The sequence below is a fragment of the Centruroides sculpturatus genome, unplaced genomic scaffold (assembly GCF_000671375.1).
Source record: "Centruroides sculpturatus isolate CEXI.00-Female unplaced genomic scaffold, Cexi_2.0 scaffold1101, whole genome shotgun sequence".
Classification (NCBI taxonomy): Eukaryota; Metazoa; Arthropoda; class Arachnida; order Scorpiones; family Buthidae; genus Centruroides; species Centruroides sculpturatus.
Genome location: NW_019385263.1, coordinates 230,341 through 249,592, shown reverse-complemented (window position 1 = coordinate 249,592; position 19,252 = coordinate 230,341). Strand labels below are relative to the sequence as shown.

Here is a 19,252-nt window from a genome sequence, read left to right as displayed (position 1 = left end):
TGTCACGGTGTCAACATTGTGAAAAATGTGTATGTCTGCACGGAGATTATGTTGAGAAGTGACAGAAGTTTCAATTTGTTTGTTTAAGTATTTTGTCAGAATAAAATTGGGAGACCTTAGAACTTGAATGCACCATGTATATACTTATAATGTTACAATTTATAATGTTCAAATTAATACAGATATCCCTCGTACAACACATCACTTCAACACGGTTTTGCTCTAACATGGTTGGAAAATTGGAGATATCTCCATAAAACACAATTTCCAGTTTCACTCTAACACAGTTTGAGAATTTAGAAAATTATCCTTACAAAATTTCACAATTTTTAAGTGCAAATACCATTATTTGATATTTTTTTATTCAAGTAAGCATATGTGTTGTCTCACATTTGTTCATTACAAGATTGAAATTTTCAATTTGTTTTGTGTTTTTCATCAGGTTTACTTTAATGAAAACAAATAGTGCAATTTTTTCTTCCTTGTCCTAGCTTTCCTATCAACCAGGTATTGTTGACTTGCTTTCAGACATTAGTATTTAAGACCATCACCACATTTTGGTTTTATACATTAATCTTCGTATTTAGTAAAGTTTATTTAAACATTTTTAGGTAAATTTTTTTAACACAGGTCATTCATAAAAATTATAATCATTAAATATAATCATAAAATAGTAATCATTCATAAAAATGATAAACTAAACACAGCAGTATCTCAGTATTCAAACTGTTCCAGTTTGAGTACTGAGATACTGCCGGACAACTCTAACAATTGGGTGTTCAAACACAAATTCTGGAGAAAAATCACTCAGTAGTCAACTGAACAAACAAGGGCCCACTAGAACAAATTTTCAATTAATAACATATTTTTATTTTGTCAACCAAAAAAATTTTTTGATAAAACAAGAAAAATGAAGACATTGATGATATTTCTGATCAAAATCATCAAAAAAAGCTCAGAAGACAATGATACTTTGTAAAAAGAGAACACTTTCGTTTAACTAAAATTAATATTAACACATAATACAGTACTTTTTAATTGTGATTTTTAGTTAATTATTGATTGCTTTAATAAACATATTTCTCTTAGTAACAGAAAAGAATAGTATACTTTTGTTAACTTTTGGAATCTAACACTATATTTTGCATTAGTCCTTTGTTTCATATAGCACAGATTTCATAACATGGCACTTTTTCAAAACATAACTAACATGTTATACAAGGGATACCTGTATTTTATTTAAAAATTATAAAAATTGAAATATCTATTTCTCACATTCTTTTTTATATTAAAACCATATGAATAACAAAATGATATCAGNGTGTATTTATTTTACATTAAATAAAACTTTGTATTTGAAAAATATAGAAAACAATGTAATTAAATATTTAAAATACTTACCTAGGATTTCCTCGCAAAGCAGCATGATGTAATGCATTAAATCCATTATTATTGGTAAAAGTAATATCAGCATTATGATCTAACAATAATGTGAGCATATCATCTCTTTTTTTGCTAATTGCATCATGCAGTGGAGTATCTATCTATTTCTCACATTCTTTTTTATATTAAAACCATATGAATAACAAAATGATATCAGTAATTTCCAGCAAATAATATACTTTACTAAATAACAAGAACAAATGTTTTCAATTATATGAAAATGACAGTTTAAGTTTGAGCATATTTATTCCATTTCTGTTAATGTTATTTATTTGATATGTTTTTATTAATGTTATTCAGTTTAGTTTGCTTTGGTAGATTAAATAATTAAACTAAACTGCAATATCCAGTAAAATTTAAGTTACATTAAATAATCCACAAATCACACCTAAATTCAAAATTTCCAGCAAATAAACATAAAAAAATACATGTCAAACGTTTTCGCCCACTGAATTTATCGGCCTTCATCAGGAAATGCAAACTGGAAAAACCGTTCTATAAATAGAACTTAGCTGCCTTTTAAATTTTAAAAGAACGAAAAACGGCTGTGACATATCGTGTATGACATATGTTATGAGTCAAGATATAGTTTCCACTCTGATGATAAAGGAATGACATCCGTGTTGATGCAGTTTCCACTCATGCTCGCATTGTAGATCTCTACTGCTTCTAAAATTTTTATATTTTGCCTGTCGAACACCTTGTGTATTAGCTTGGCCTGGTCCCAACAGGGGGAAATCCCCGGATCGCTGGCATACCGTGCTAAAGCCGTATTGATGTTACCTTTTAGTCTTGCTTGTAGCAATCTGTATGTGGATCCTATGTAAGCTAGTACTCTGTCAAACCTCTCGTCATATAGGGGGATGTGGTAAATCCCAGGAGCCAGATCGTCTTCAGTGTCGTCCTTCGCGTTTGAGAGAAGGCGGAAAATGGTGGGTTTCCTTCTATAGGCAATGAGTACGTTTAAATTATTCGCGATCCTTCTATATATGCGATGTAGTGTCGGTTCGTAGTCTAAGATCACCCGATTTGCTTCTGCTTTGTTAACCCTGTTAGATGACTGCCTTAGATATTTGGATGCCAGATTGTCGATAAACGTGCGGCCATATCCGTGGTTGTATGCTACTTGTCTGAGATGTTCAAGTTCCTTGTTGGTATCAGACAACTGTGTAGAATGGGAGTAAGCTCTGGCCACAAGAGTGCGGAATGCGGATGTCTTATATGACCATGGGTCCGCTGAATTGGAAGGTATGAATAGGGGGATGGAAGTAGCCTTGTGGTAAATTGCTGTGACGAATTTGCAATCAGCTACTTGAATTCTGATGTCCAAGAAATTAATGCTATTAATATTGGGGATAATACTATTATCCCCAATATTAGGTCGTTTTTTCCATACAATTAAAATGTCATCGACATATCGGGTGTACAGAAGGATGTTATGCTTGATGTTTTTTAATGACCGCTCCTCCATCAAGCATAACATCCTTCTGTACACCCGATATGTCGATGACATTTTAATTGTATGGAAAAAACGACCTAATATTGGGGATAATAGTATTATCCCCAATATTAATAGCATTAATTTCTTGGACATCAGAATTCAAGTAGCTGATTGCAAATTCGTCACAGCAATTTACCACAAGGCTACTTCCATCCCCCTATTCATACCTTCCAATTCAGCGGACCCATGGTCATATAAGACATCCGCATTCCGCACTCTTGTGGCCAGAGCTTACTCCCATTCTACACAGTTGTCTGATACCAACAAGGAACTTGAACATCTCAGACAAGTAGCATACAACCACGGATATGGCCGCACGTTTATCGACAATCTGGCATCCAAATATCTAAGGCAGTCATCTAACAGGGTTAACAAAGCAGAAGCAAATCGGGTGATCTTAGACTACGAACCGACACTACATCGCATATATAGAAGGATCGCGAATAATTTAAACGTACTCATTGCCTATAGAAGGAAACCCACCATTTTCCGCCTTCTCTCAAACGCGAAGGACGACACTGAAGACGATCTGGCTCCTGGGATTTACCACATCCCCCTATATGACGAGAGGTTTGACAGAGTACTAGCTTACATAGGATCCACATACAGATTGCTACAAGCAAGACTAAAAGGTAACATCAATACGGCTTTAGCACGGTATGCCAGCGATCCGGGGATTTCCCCCTGTTGGGACCAGGCCAAGCTAATACACAAGGTGTTCGACAGGCAAAATATAAAAATTTTAGAAGCAGTAGAGATCTACAATGCGAGCATGAGTGGAAACTGCATCAACACGGATGTCATTCCTTTATCATCAGAGTGGAAACTATATCTTGACTCATAACATATGTCATACACGATATGTCACAGCCGTTTTTCGTTCTTTTAAAATTTAAAAGGCAGCTAAGTTCTATTTATAGAACGGTTTTTCCAGTTTGCATTTCCTGATGAAGGCCGATAAATTCAGTGGGCGAAAACGTTTGACATGTATTTTTTTATGTTTATTTGCTGGAAATTTTGAATTTAGGTGTGATTTGTGAATATTACAGTTCCAGTTTTTGGTGAGAGTGTATTTATTTTACATTAAATAAAACTTTGTATTTGAAAAATATAGAAAACAATGTAATTAAATATTTAAAATACTTACCTAGGATTTCCTCGCAAAGCAGCATGATGTAATGCATTAAATCCATTATTATTGGTAAAAGTAATATCAGCATTATGATCTAACAATAATGTGAGCATATCATCTCTTTTTTTGCTAATTGCATCATGCAGTGGAGTATCTCCCTCAGAATCCTGTTATTAAAAATAAACTTTAATATTTTATATTAAATTATTAATTTATTTATGTAAATTAATTTACCTGAAGACTAGGATGACAACCTAATTCTAAAAGTATTCTGACAACACCAACATGACCTTTATTTACAGCTATATGCAAAGGAGTTTGTCTTCTCTTATTTCTAGCATTTAGATCTGCATTAGCTCGTGCCAATAATTCCATTACTACAGGTTCATCACCAAATGCAGCATGATGCACAGCTCGATCACCATCTTTATCCTATAATTTATTATATCATATTATCAAATAATTTAAAGAAATCAGTATTTAAAATAATATTTTAAAATAATTAATCATAATGTTATTTTGTTTAGAAATCAAACAAATAGCATATTAAACATGTTTTGTACCAACATATGCCATTCTCAGATTTACAGGAATAAAAACATTAAACTTCTTTCTTACTTATCTATTAAACCTTTCTATCGATATTTAATGCCTAGAATTAATTACCAACAAAAATGCAAGTATAAAGTATATTTTTCAAGTAAGGTCCATTTAGCAACATCTACTTAAAACACATGCATTTGCAATGTCTCCTAGCATCCCTTACACATAGGCAAACACCATTTTGAATCATGCCAGTAGTGTGTGCTTTTCATGTAGTGTGTGCTTTTCATGTTGTGTGATGGAAATGTTTGACTATTGAGTGACTTGCTACATGTGAAATAAGGTAGAAAGCCACTCAATTTGCTTCTTGGTCACAAGAAATGTGAAATCAACAGAGATTCACTGCCAGATCTGTGAAGTTTATGGTCCAAATGCCATGAGTGATAACAAAGTTAATAAGTGGGTAGGACTGTTTAAGGAAGGTTGGGAGAATGTGCATGATGAACCACACTCAGGTTGGCTGTCTGCAATTGTCGATGATCTTGTCTGTGCAGTAGAAACCATGTAAAATCTCTCTACACACTGTTGAATATAAATAAAATACTCTTCAAATGTTTTAACCAAAGTGCTTTTATTTTTAGAATTAGTTCTAAAAATAAACTTACTTTTCATCACCTCTCCTGGGCTCTTCTTCAGGTCTTAACGAATAGGCCGTTACTGTTCAAATAAACATTCGATATCGAATGTTTATTTGAACAGTAATGGCCTATTCGTTAAAGCAGTAATGGCCTATTTTTTTGTCGAGTTCCAAAGGGGAATAGATTTCAGTTAGCAAATAAATTGATTTGAGTTTTGTCGGGTTGATTCTTATTGATTTTCTTTGAATAAATTTGTTGTTGATTGTTACTAATTTTTGTACATAGTCATTATTAGAATTATTAAATATTCTATTGGTTTTGACTAACTTTGTCATTATTTCTTTCGGTGCATGCTTAAAGTCAAGGTCTGGCACATTAATGCGAATCCGTGTAAAGTACCCGTTAGGTAACGGCTATTTCCGGCACACAGTCAAGTTGCTAATCATTGTAAAAGGCAAAAATAACTTAGTATTTTACAATGATATATTTCACAAATGATTTTTTGACTGGTATAAAGAGTTAGGTCAACAGAGGAGAAAAATTTTGTTAGTGATGGATATTTGTGCTGCATATAACCAACATAATAATCTTAAAAATAAGATTTACAATTTAGCTTTTCACTACTGAATGTGACCCCTCTGATATATTTGGTCCAAAGAATAATAAAAAATTTTAAAATTTGACAGACAGATCCTTAGTGCTTAAACAAATATTCCAGCATTTGAATATAAGTAATACTGCCAGGAGACCTAATGTACTGGATGCACTGAAATTTTTTGCTAAAGTCTGAACATCTGTCAATCCAACTATAATTGTATGCTGCTTTCACCATTCAAAACTTTTTGCAGGATTTGACTCAGTAGATGACAAGGAAATTCAGAAACAGAAAGACTGCAAGTTTTTGTAAGTGCTAACATTTTACCACTAAAAACAGAAATGGAAGATTTTGCTGAATTTGAAAAAATTCTTGACGTATATAAAGAAGAATCAAATTAGCCAGCTAATGAAATTGCAAATATAGAATTAGACAGTGAAGAGGAGGATAAGGAGTCCTTCATTCCTATGCCATTTATTATAAATAATCAAGCTAAAACTTTCATCCATTTCAGTTTCATATATCATCCAATTGCACGTTGAAGGACTATCCAATTTTATTCTATAAATAGAAAATTCTCCTGACTAGATTTTGCAAAATATTGATGTATTGTCTTACTAGGTAAAAACAAGAACAAATTATCTGCCGGATTATATTGGGCTATTAACATATGCCTGATTATATTGCTACTACTTAAAAATTAAATATTCCAAGTAATTCAGAGGTAGCCATTAGGCACCAATCACTTGATGTATTTAATAATTATAAATAAATTAATATTCAAGTTTTAATTTAGAAAGTTCTGGAAGAAAAAAATGCATAACCCAGATTATATCTTTTATATTACCAGACTTTTATGAACACTGCTTTTTTTTAATATAACCCCTCAACATAATTTTCCAATCACCTGAATATGGCACAGCACAGTGACTATAAACAATAAAAAAAATAAAAATAAATATATACACCAACCAATGCCAAATATTATCAGGCTAGTAATGGCTATAATATTAATGATTTATAATACAATTTGGCACTTAGAGTTACATCAGAGTTAGCCTAACTCTAGTGCCAAATAGTGCCAATATTATAAATTATTAATATTATAGCTGTTCCTAGCCCAATAATATTCAGCATTGGTTGGTGTATTGCTTTAAAATATATCGGGTTTAGTGATGATGTTTATGAAAAGAAATATGCTAGAAATAAAATTTATTTTAAGATAAATTATCTACAAACATTAAACAAATTATTGGGTTGTTTGGAAAGTAAGTTTTTTTTTTTTTTACCACTAGACGGATTAGTCGTATTTTTCCCGCCATTTTCATTCTAAACCGTATTATCATTATATATTTTGACAGCTATCATTTTAAGGCTTATTTGTAAAAAATTTTGTTTGATTTTGTGCAATTGTTTATTTTTTTGTGTCTTATCTAATATGGAAAATCGAAAGCAGCATTTTCGGCATATTTTGCTCTTTTATTACCGAAAAGGTGAAAATGCTGTTCAAGCAAGAAAAAAATTGTGTGACATGTATGGAGAAGATGTATTCACAGAACGACAGTGCCAAAACTGGTTTACAAAATTTTGTTCTGGCAATTTCAATATTGAAGATATACCACATTGGCCAATTGAAAGCCAATGAAAACAAAATAAAGGTACTGATTGAAGCAAACTGCCGAATAACAACATGTGAAATCACTAAGAGATTAAATTTGTCAAATTGAACTGTTTATGATTACTTGAAACAAATTGGTTTCGTTTCAAAGCTTGATTTATGGGTTCCACATGTTCTTAAAGAGAGATGATCTCTTTAGTGGGATTTTAAGGAAATTTTTTTTTGGAGCTTTTACCAGACAATTTAACAATTGATTCAAAAGTGTACTGCCATCGAGTAAACAAATCAAGTAATATCATCAAACAGAAAAGGTGGCCAAAACTGATCAACAAAACAGGTGTAGTGTTTTACAATGATAATGTCAAATTTCACACAAGTTTGGTAACTTGTCAGTAACTGTTATAACTTGGACATGCTATCACACCAACCATATTCGCCAGATCGAGCACACTCATATTATTACTTGTTCTGGTCTATACAAATTTTTTTTAACTGTAAGACATTTACTTGAAATGACAATGTCAAAAATCACTTGGATCTTTTTTTGTAAGCAACGATCAAAACTTTTATGAATGTGAAATCATGCTACTACCAGAAACGATGACGACAGGTATTTCACCAAAATGGTCGATATATAATTCAATAAAATATTTATTTATTATAAAAATATGTTTTTTTCCACAGAAAAAAAAACGAAATTACTTTCCGAACAACCCAATATTTCCATAAGAATTAAGCTTTTTGTACAAGAAATAAAAATTTAACAGGAAGTTTTTGTCCTCATCTTAAAGACAAAACTTTACAATCATGTCATTCTGTGCACCAATTTTCTGATCAGCAGTGTATCTTCCACTATGAGAACCACTGGTTCAAATTTGCATATTAAAATAATTAGTTGAATGCAGATATGATTATTTCTGGTAAACTTTCTTAATTATTTGTTACTGTTTATTATTTTATGCTTCATATCATGGGCCATAAAAAAGAACTATGTAATAATATAAAAAAAAATTACAATGGTACAGGAAGGAAAAATCACAGCAAGAAGTTGCTAAACTGATCAGTTGTGCTCAGGACAATAGTTGTGCTCTTAGGTAAGATAGTATAAATTTTCTGCAAGCTGTAGCTTGTCAATTTTGTTTTTGACCCTAGATTACAAGCATGAAAATAATTTACGAATGTTTACATTCAAAGCAGAATAATATGTTAAAAGATACAGATAGGATACTTTCAAAATTTCCACTACTCATTAGCTAGGCAAGGATTTATTATTGTTTAATGATAAAATAAATAGATGAATACAATATAGTATGAATAGAATTGAGTAAGCTTTAATTTGAAGGAAACATTACATGTGACATTTATATAATGAACTATTTCAGTAACATATCTGTTTTCTTGTAATGCTAAGATGTTCAATTCTATTTGTTTTTCTTCTTGTTCTGCTTCCTTTCTGAAAACTTTCTTTTTTTGCAGCTCCTTTTCAAATTTCCTCTTCTCAGCTGTCAGAGATTCTACTTTCAAATTCAGATACTTTTTCTTTTCAAAATACTGAGATTTTTTATGACAGCACATTGTCTGCAAACATCTTGTCAGGTTCAATTTCTAATTCTTTCCCCTGGTACATGATACTATCATGTACAACCTTTAAAGCAACCAGATTCTCCTCCTGCAATTTTCAACTAGGAGAGATTTGTTAATGAAGAAACCACCCTCCACTCCACTGCATTTTAAAGACACTCCATACTTCAAAGGAATTCTAAAGAAATGTCCTCATTTAATGATATATAGTCTACAAATTTTTGAGAAACTGACTCTTTTGCCATGATGCACAACTTTTCATATTGCTCTTTTGCTCTAATTGTTGTTCTTTCAGTTATTCTATTAGAATTATGAAAAATTTCAAGAACTATTGAGAAATGTGAACTTGCAACACTTGGTACAGAAAATCAATCAATCATTTAATTAATATGGCTTTTTGCCATTACAAAGGGAGTACAAAAATTTTAAAGACAACTTAATTACATAAAATATGATAAATTTTGAACCAGTAACGAAAAATAGCATTAGTTAAACTTATAGCCATTGACAGTCTACGTAATTCAGATCTCAAAACAGATCCAGGTATTGAATGATTAAAATGAAAAATCAATCTAACAAATCTCAATTAAGTCTTCCTCAGTATGTCAACAAGACATGGACCTCAAATAGGAAACATAAAACCTAAACTTGACCATATCAAGGAATCAAACAATAAAAAATAAGACTTAACAGAAGATTGCTTCATTCTAATCATAAGCTTTATTAAATTAGCAAGTTTAAATTTCATAATTACTTTGTCTAAATGAAAAGAAAACAAGACCTGCAGAGTAAAATAAATACCTAAATATTTATAGGACGATACCACTTCCAACTCAGAATTGAATAAATAGAATTGATCAGTCTTTCATAGCTTATCCCTCTCTGAAAAATCATTACCTTAGATTTAGTCTCATTAATACATAATCTATTAGTCCCACAATAATCTTGTAAAAGGTTAAATTTCTGGCGAAGACCAATAGAAGAATAAGAAAGTACTGCAATACCGTCAGCAAGCAAAAGACAATTCAATTAATTAAAACAGTGATAGTAATACCCATAGTATTATGATTGTGAAAAAATTCAGATTATCATTGATAAATAAATTAATTAAAAAGAATGGGGCTAAGTGATTCACCTTGAGGGAAACCTTTATTAGAAATTACTGATTCTGAAAAAACAATGATTAACTTCAATTTGATAAGTAGTACAGGAAAAATTGTCTTAGAAGATTAAGAAGAGATGCCTATCTGAAAAAGCTTCAACCATAAAATATCGTAATCAACTGAGTCAAATGCTTTTGACAGATCAATAAATCCAATGTAAGGTTTACTATGTTTGTAGACAAAACTAATTTCAAAATTCAGAGAAAAGAAAAACAGATTATATCCCATGCCTCTATTTGCAAAAAATCACCCTGACTAAAAGATATAGTATGAAAATGATGAAGCCAAATCTTCAAATGATTAACCAATAATAAGAAAAAAATTTTTCTACTTATACTTATTAATAATTTTGGACAATAATTTAAAGGATCTGAGCAACTGCCCTGCTTATAAATCATTTTTAAACAAATACTCCTCCAATTTGAAAGGAAAGAATTAATCTTAAAACTATTATATAAACAAAAAATCATTTAAAACATTATTCGGAAGAGATTTTAGCATCTCAGCTTTAATATTATCCAAGCCAGGGTTTTATTATTTTTCAGAGAGCCCACAACAGATAGCAACTCATCAAAAAGAAAATGTTCATCCAATAGTGGATCCACATTGTCATCAATGCCATCAGAAAATACAGCAAGAGGAGGTCCATAAAAAAAAAGTTTTAAAATAGTCCAACAATTCAATGATAAGGATAATATTAAATACAGGTGTTTTAATTCTAAATTTATTAACAAGCTTCCAAAATTTGCCAGAAGTTTTAATTTGCGACATCTGGAAATTAACTTTAGTTGAACACAAATTCTTCTTAATCTTATAAAGAGATCTTATATTATAAGATGCGCACAACATATCTCCACGAATATAAATTATAAAGAAATTATAATTCGGAAAGGCACGTGATTACCGTCCTTATTTGAACTTATAGTAACTGAGCATGTTCTTATTTAAAAATATTCGAATTAAGAATCCAGTATGTTAAATTTGGCCTGAAGAAGAGCCCAGGAGGGGCATCGAAAGCGTTTGCCAATATTAGTTTGGAATTTTCACGCCGGTTAGTGGTTGTAGAATACATATATTTATTGTATATGACCTGGTGTGGGAGAAATATTTGATTGCTTATACAGAGAGTTAAAATTTTGTTTAAATTAGAATAAATAATGAAATGTCTACATGTTAATCTCCTAAAAACTGTAAAGTCTGATTTTTACATATCTTCAGTTGTAGACAGTCTGCATCAAACTAAAGCTTCACAAAATTCATAGAACAATCCTATTTAATACATATACTGTATCGAGCCATGGATTCAAGAATCATATCAATGGAAGATAAACAGTAAGACAATGAATCCAAAAAGAAGCCATACTTAAAATCTTCATATCTCTCAGAAATATTAGACAAATACTTTTCTAAATGTGAAGGTTTTCATACAAACTAACAAACTTCTCTGAGAGGACTTTTAATTAACATGAAAAAGAGAAATGAACTGAAAAATGATAGAAACTAGAAGATGATCAAAATCAAATTTATTCAAAATCTTAAAATCTATTAAATTATCAACTAATTCAAAGTTTGTAACAATTAAATGCTCCCAGAGGGAAAATGAGCATAAAATTTGCAAGGAAATCATTAATGTGATGATCACTTAAGAAGAATCAAACCAAAAAAATTTAATCAAATTCAAAAAATTCTTACCTCTATAATTAAAGATCTTATCATTAGAATTTCTAATATTATAAAAATTTAAATTAAAACCAGTATATAGCATATCTGCTTCAGAAGCAATTCAAGCATTAGCATTATTATCCTTAAATTCAAGTATTAATCTATCAAGATGATCAATCAACAATTTGTAATTATTTATAGAAAGATAAATCAAAATAATCAAAAATTTAAAATGATCAGTAAACAAAGTTTTGTCAAATGCAAGTCTAGCAATAATAAAATTAACAAAAAGATAACAAGTTTCCAACTCTATGAGCTTCCAAGAGATTACCAACATTAGACCTCCAGATGATCTTCCAGGACCTTCAGATTTATGCACTTCAAATTCAATAAACCAGTCTTGATAAGCCAAAGATAAAAGAAGAGTTTTTGTCAAAAATATCATCCATGTTTCTGTTATAACAACAATGTGATATGAAAACACAAAATCAATAAAGGTTGACTCAGCAAAATTAGAATATAATAATCTTGACTATTCCAAGAAAAAACTTTTAAATTAAAAGAATTTTCTGAACAAGAAGCATCAGGTAAATTTCCTAGTTTAAATCCACTTGATGATCCATCAGCTTCCCTGGTAATAAAAAAGATTTGATCTTCACCAACCTATTATTCAATAAATTGAAGATAAAGTTGTCACCATCAAGTATTAAACAGTTGACCCTCATGAACACAGATTTATTTTTTCCTTGGTCTCTCTGTAAAAAGGAATGAGATTCTTCTGCCAAATTCTTAATCTCCAATGTAAATCATCAAAAATCCTGATCCAGAAACTTGTCCTTCATTCAAATATTATGCAAATTCCTATAAATCAGTTTCTTTTTTATCAGAAATAAGGTAAAGTTCTACCACCACCAAATTATTTTTTGAAATTTTATTAAAAGTTTTCACAGAAATATCATATGTTGGAAGATAAAAATCAAAATTTCTGTTGAATTATCATGCAATCTGGCAATAACAATATTATTTTGCTTACAATCATTGAACAAAGAATCCAATAAATACAAAAAATAAGAAATGTGAGAAGTCAAAAACACAGTTGAATTAAGTAGTTCCTCCACCTACTTCTCTACACTAGTCAGACGATGATCAAAGTCTTTATGGATATTAGCCAATGATTCAAATTTAGTAGATAAATCCTCAAGTTTTTTCAAGATGGCATCAAATCACTCTTCTAACAAAGAAACCGAATTTTGAGGTACAGTAGTAGATGAATCCAATAAAAGGAAAAAAGATTCCAGCTGTTGCAATTTCAGAGCTGGTTCACTAGGTGATCTTTGATATTTTCCAATTGAGGATATGGACAAGTTCAAAAGAGTAGGGGAGGAGGTACGGGGCATCAAACCAAGATTAGATTCAATGCCTCCAATTAATAATAACACATATATTAACAAATAATACAGTAATACCTCGACTTACGCGAACCCGGAGTTACACGATTTTCAAATCTCGTTGATTTGTCTTTTGTTTGAACACCACGCAACTATCGATTACTCATCCCCCCACACTATTGTTTAGCTTACATATTTGGATGTGTCGCACAGAATCGACACATAGCTACAATTTATTTTGTGTTATTTATTTCTGTGTTTGTTATATCTACGGAGACTTGAGAGACTATGTGGTGATTTCTTGCAACCTTGAACGAATCAAAAGACAAGATAAAATTAACGAGAGCATTTATTAGCTTACATACATCCGACTTGGATTTTACACAAATTGCGAAATTATACCCCGACTTACGCAAATTCAACTTACGCGGTTATCGCTCGGTCCCACCTATCACATAAGTTTGGGGTATTACTGTAATTGACAAAATTAGTAAAACTGAAATAAATATAACCATAAAAGATTAAACAAATCATATTCAAACTGAAAAGTTCACTATTGGAAAGTTTGTGGAAAAAGCCACCAGTGCTAGCAGACATTACATTCTGCATCAAAGGAGATGCTTTGTATTACATTAGGATCCACGCTGCTGAAGGCCAGTACTACTTTACATTTGAGTGGACTTTTTTCAAAGATTCTGACTATTGCTTTCAAGACTTTTTGACATTCTAAGCAGAACATCAATTTGTCCTTTTCAAAAACCTTCAGGTTTGTAAGGCTCTTCTTCTTTGCAACAAATCCAACATATATTTTCTCAACTCTAGCAGGTTATCTTTTGCATATGTCAATCTTTAAAAGATTTGTTTGTGTGAGTTTGTCATTTTCATAAATTCATTAAAAGCATAGATAAAGCATTATATAGAAATGGGATTAATAGTTTTGGACACTGAAATCTTTGCAGAAAACATTCACATTGTTTTGAAATTGAATTAAGAAAAGTAACTAACACTTCACAGAGAGATCACTCAGTTTTTTCTTGAGAAAACTCACTAACAATATTTTAAGATTGCTTTTATCTAAATATAGCTTGACATGTTCAACATCATCTATACCTTTCTCTAGACATTCAGTATTTTCAAACAATCTTGCTGCCCCAAATTGCTTGGATAAACTTTTGCAACCAGTAATAACAGTGTAATCTGCTCTGTGACTTGGCAAATCCTTCATTAATACATATTTCATAGAACTGATAGAATAGAAAACATGTTTTTACAGACAAATGAATTGTTTACAAGCTACAGGTACCAAAATGAATCACAATTCTCTCTAAATTGAGTTTCCAAGTGATCTTGTAATTTTAGTAGCAAACCATAACTAACATTAGATCCATCCATGGAGACCTGTAAAAGTTTTGCCATAAATATGCCAGAGCAGCCATCTAAAAAAGATGAGAATAAATTCTGAGCTATAGCATGACCTAAAATATACTAGTCATATAGTAAGTGCACACAGCATTCTCTTTATAGTCCCAAAATCTGACTGCAATATCCAGTTGGCATATTTGTACATCTAAGTTTAATGCCTCATTAAAACACACAATAATGCTGTCTTGCAAAGTGTTCTAAGTTCTGCCTGAAAATATGGTGCTAGTCCATGATTGATAACATGAGTTTTCTACCTTACATTTGAGAGTGGACAGCAATTTCACTGTCACTAAACATTTTCTTGAATATCTGACTAATATCACTGCATGAAGTTAATGAAAATAGATTTTGGATAACATTCAAGGCCCAGATAATTTCAATTTTTGTTACATCACCCTTAATCATGAAAGCTGATATGCTTGCATTAGACAAATTTGGGTAGGTACTGAAATGCATTTCTGTTGTCATTTTACTGTCTTTGCTTGTACTAGCCAATGATTCAGAGAACTTTGACTTAGGCCTAGATCCAGAAAAGAGTTGGGAGTTTAGAGTTGGGTGTTGAAGTGTTGTTTTCAAGTATTTGATGTAATTTTTTTCCAGAGCATCCTAGAGATTCAACAACCTGCTTTCCCATGTTGCTTAAATCAAATGACTTTAAACAGACAGCAAAATGTCTTGTTTGGATTTTCTTTGACATCACAGATCCACCTAACATAGTCTGTATACAATGCAATGGCTTGATTCCCCATGTGTACATGGGGAATCAAGCCATTGCATGCTAAATTTAGTTTGCTTACGTGGCATCTTCTCTTCAAAACTGCAATCTGAAATCTATAAATAATTGTAATAATGATATTATTTCAAAAAAGTTACACTGACAATGTATTTCTGGTCCTATCAACTGTACTTACATATATCTCAGACATACAATAGTCAGTTCTCTCCCTGTACACATTTCTTGGTAGGAACCACAATTACATAAATTTTTTATTAAAAAACTGTTTATTCACTTCTTACAAAAAAATGAAAAACTTTGCATAAAATTGATTATATAATTAGTTACATCATTTCTATGTTATATAAAAAATTCAGCAACAAGTTGTGTAACTTACCTGGCAACATTTAAAACTGCATGTAACACAATACCATATGTTATGATATTTTACTAAAAAACTTTTAATATTTTTAATTATTATAAAATTATAAAAAGCTTAATTTTGAGAGTATGGATGAGTTTTATAAAAAATTGTAAATTCTAATAATGAGTAAAACTGTCATTAGGTCTGACCTTATTCGAGATATTACACACAACCCTCTTCTATCTCTATACCCCCTCAACCTTTAAAAATCAAAATTTAATAGCATTAATGCCCTAATACACAAATCTCCCAGCAAAATTTCAGAAATTTTCAACAAAAAACACAAGAGTTATTAAGCCTCAAAGAGGGTGAACAAAACTGTGTTTCACCCACACACAAACAAAGATCCATCCATCCATCCATACATACATACATACATACATACATACAGAACTTCCCAAAACTTTTTTGCATTTCTTGTCATTTCAAGATTCTTAGTCCAAAAATGTAAAAATCTTGAGGGGGTCAGTTTTTGACTGATTGCCATACTTTCCCTCTGTTATATAGAACAGAGCCAGAAAAATAAAAATTTCATGATTTTATTTAAATATGAAAGAGACTTGTCGTGTCTTGTCATAAAATCAAATTCTCTTAAAACAGATGGAAAATTCAAAATAATTTAAATGGAATAAATCACCACATCCCAGTGATAGGGAGAAATTGCTTATCATGTAATATTTTGGTCCAGCAAGGACCCACTCAAGATCATTAAATTTCTTCCCATCCCTCCCTGTAACTTATAAGGAAGTGATGGAGTTTTGACAGGAAAGCAGGTCATTGGCATTGAAGTTTTTGAAATCCTCCACAGCAATATTTTGGTATACACCTAAAAAATATGGATTTTCAAAATTCTGCAGGCCATCTGAAGATCAAAATTTGCAATTAGAGAGAATACATATTACAAAGATCATAATCCATCAAAATAAGCAGGATTATTATATCCATGTAATGTATGTGGCCAGCAGTGAAGAATACGATGAATAAAAATACATGAATTGCCACTGCATGGTCCAAAACATGGTCCAAAAGCCAACCAATAGTTCTTTGCCTCCTCCACAGCATCAACTAACTGCAAAGAATTAACCAGATGTCCCACAAGTCAAAAAAATTGCCGTTGGGTATACATAACCACAATTGTTTAAAGCATGAATCTGTCTTTGTGTTATTACAGGAAAGGTAAGAACTAATGAACAAGGTCTTAGTGGTTATCACATTCCAAGTCAATATCCATCAGTTCAGGCAGTAGTGCACTCAAAATACTCACCTTGGAGTTGAATACACACACTATACAACCTGCATTGTTCAGTCTTAGTTATTTTGGGCTTTTCTGATTTATTTTCAATTTTTTTTCCAATGATATAGGTTTCTTACATTTCTGTTCATATTTCCTTTGCAATTTCTTCAACATTATGAAAATTTTCTTCAACTCTCATCAGCTAATAACTTTACAAATTCTATTTTATAAGTTATTATTGTTAAATTATATTGTACAGTACATCCTGTCATTCTATACAAATAAACACCAACTTCAATGTCCTTTCTCTTCATGATCAAAGTTACATTGCCCAAACACTGCACTGCCATTTTCAGTGTTTATGCAAAACTGCTAGCCCCCCTGCCCCCTCACAGCTACACATTCCCACTACCTAACATTTTAAATATGGACATAAATCCTCTATCCAGCAAAATTTAAATCATTAAAAGTTTCATTAGAAGAATCATTTATAGTTTACAAGTTATGAGCACGAGAAATCTTGTCAGTTTTTTTTGTTCACTCAAGTTTTCATAGACCCCATTATACCTAACCAAATCTAAAATGTATTCAGATCAAAAAAAGAGTAAGAGCAACAGATTTCAAGTATTTATAATTTCCTGACTTTCCCTGCTAAAAATCTTATTCCCTGACTTTCCAGGTCAGTACAGACTCTGTACTTCATAAAAAAATTCTCATCTCATCAACCTCTACTATGTTCCATTCCTTAAATTTATAGCATGTTAAACATTAATACCTTGTACACAGGGTGATCCATTTATAATGTTCCTGACAAATATTCTTAAAATATACATCTAATTAAAAAATTGACCGGAATAATAGTTAGTTATGTGTAATAAAAGTTTTATGGGCATTTTCAATTTAAAAAAATTAGTTATGTGTAATAAAAGTTTTATGGGCATTTTCAATTTAAAAAAAAATTAAGTCAGCCAACTCCCCTATAAGAGGACAAGGGAAACTTTAGCATTTAAAATGGGACCCCTATCTTTTTCTGTTTTTGGATTCTTGATTTAAAAATTTTATTTAAAATATTTTTTCAAAACATATTAATTTCAAAAGTTATGACCATTTTTAGTTTTTTTTTCAAAAGGTTTTACTGTTTTAAATTATTTTAAATTGGCATGCCAATTTAAAACAAGGAGGCCAGCACGCTGCTAACTCCAGGAAAGCTGGCAAGTTGATTTAAGTCAAGATATCACAATGAATTAATTATATGTTGTAATATCAACCCTTCTTATACAGAATTAATTCATTTTGTTGGGTAGTTACTGGCATTGTAAACAAAATTTTATTTTTCCACAAGCAACATTTGATGGAGTTGGGCATTGTACTGTACATGTCAACTATAGTGGACTTGAAATTTGAATAGGTAAGGTACGGTATTGGTACATCTATCTAGACATATAAAGTAACCTTAACCAATCAGAATTCATCTACTTAAAGTAAAATGAATGCCGACTGATTGACTTCAACTCTCAACTCTTTGTTAGTAAACACAGCCATAAGAGGGATAAATGTGGCATCATTTATTTATTTGTTCCTCATTCAATCAAATATTTTATTTTGCTATTATGGGTTGAGAATTGTTTATCCAAAATGCTTGGGACCAGAAGTGTTTTTGATTTTGGAATATCTGTGTATTTGCAGCTGATTTGATTTAATGCATAGTCTCACTTCCCTTCTGTTGCTTATTTGATTAATTTTCAATAAAACAAAAATTTTTTACACTGTGTGATTATGTTTTGTTTAAATGTACCTACCATAATGTTTGAAAATATTTTTAAAAGATATTCACCTAGAGGTTTTAATTGATCTGTTTGAAACAGCACATAAGTGTTTAAATTTTGAATGCATTTTGGTAAATATAAAAGTTATGTTAAAAATCGAGACCAAAATACACTAAATCAAAAAAAAAATAATAATAATAATCACACCTTTTGTATTTATATACTTTTCATGAAGTTTATCAGCAGAGCAGCCAGAAAAATTATCCCAAACAACTGAAATGCAGCATTAATTATCTTAGAAACCCATATGGTGATACACCAGATGTGAAAAAGGTAATTTCTAGTCTCCATTTTTTAAATTGGCATGCAACTCAATGTTCAAAAATATGGTATTATTAAACATAAAAAACTGGCACACTTAAACTGG

The 19,252-nt window shown here is 31.0% G+C and overlaps 1 protein-coding gene across 2 annotated transcripts in view; it reads right to left on the bottom strand.

The window, feature by feature from the left end:
• Positions 1–1,382: 1,382 nt before the first annotated feature.
• LOC111636849 (E3 ubiquitin-protein ligase MIB1-like) overlaps positions 1,383–19,252 on the bottom strand; it is a 69,220-nt gene continuing 51,350 nt past the window's right edge. Inside the window, exons 11-13 of one of the 2 annotated variants that reach the window (XM_023382239.1) lie at positions 4,311–4,508; positions 4,231–4,243; positions 1,383–1,540 (exon numbers count right to left, since the gene is read on the bottom strand). In XM_023382239.1, coding sequence (XP_023238007.1) covers positions 1,398–1,540; positions 4,231–4,243; positions 4,311–4,508 — 354 coding nt within the window. In that variant the 3' untranslated portion in view covers positions 1,383–1,397. Of the gene's footprint in view, positions 1,541–3,996; positions 4,244–4,310; positions 4,509–19,252 lie in introns of those variants that run through there. The other variant, XM_023382238.1, reaches the window with a different exon arrangement.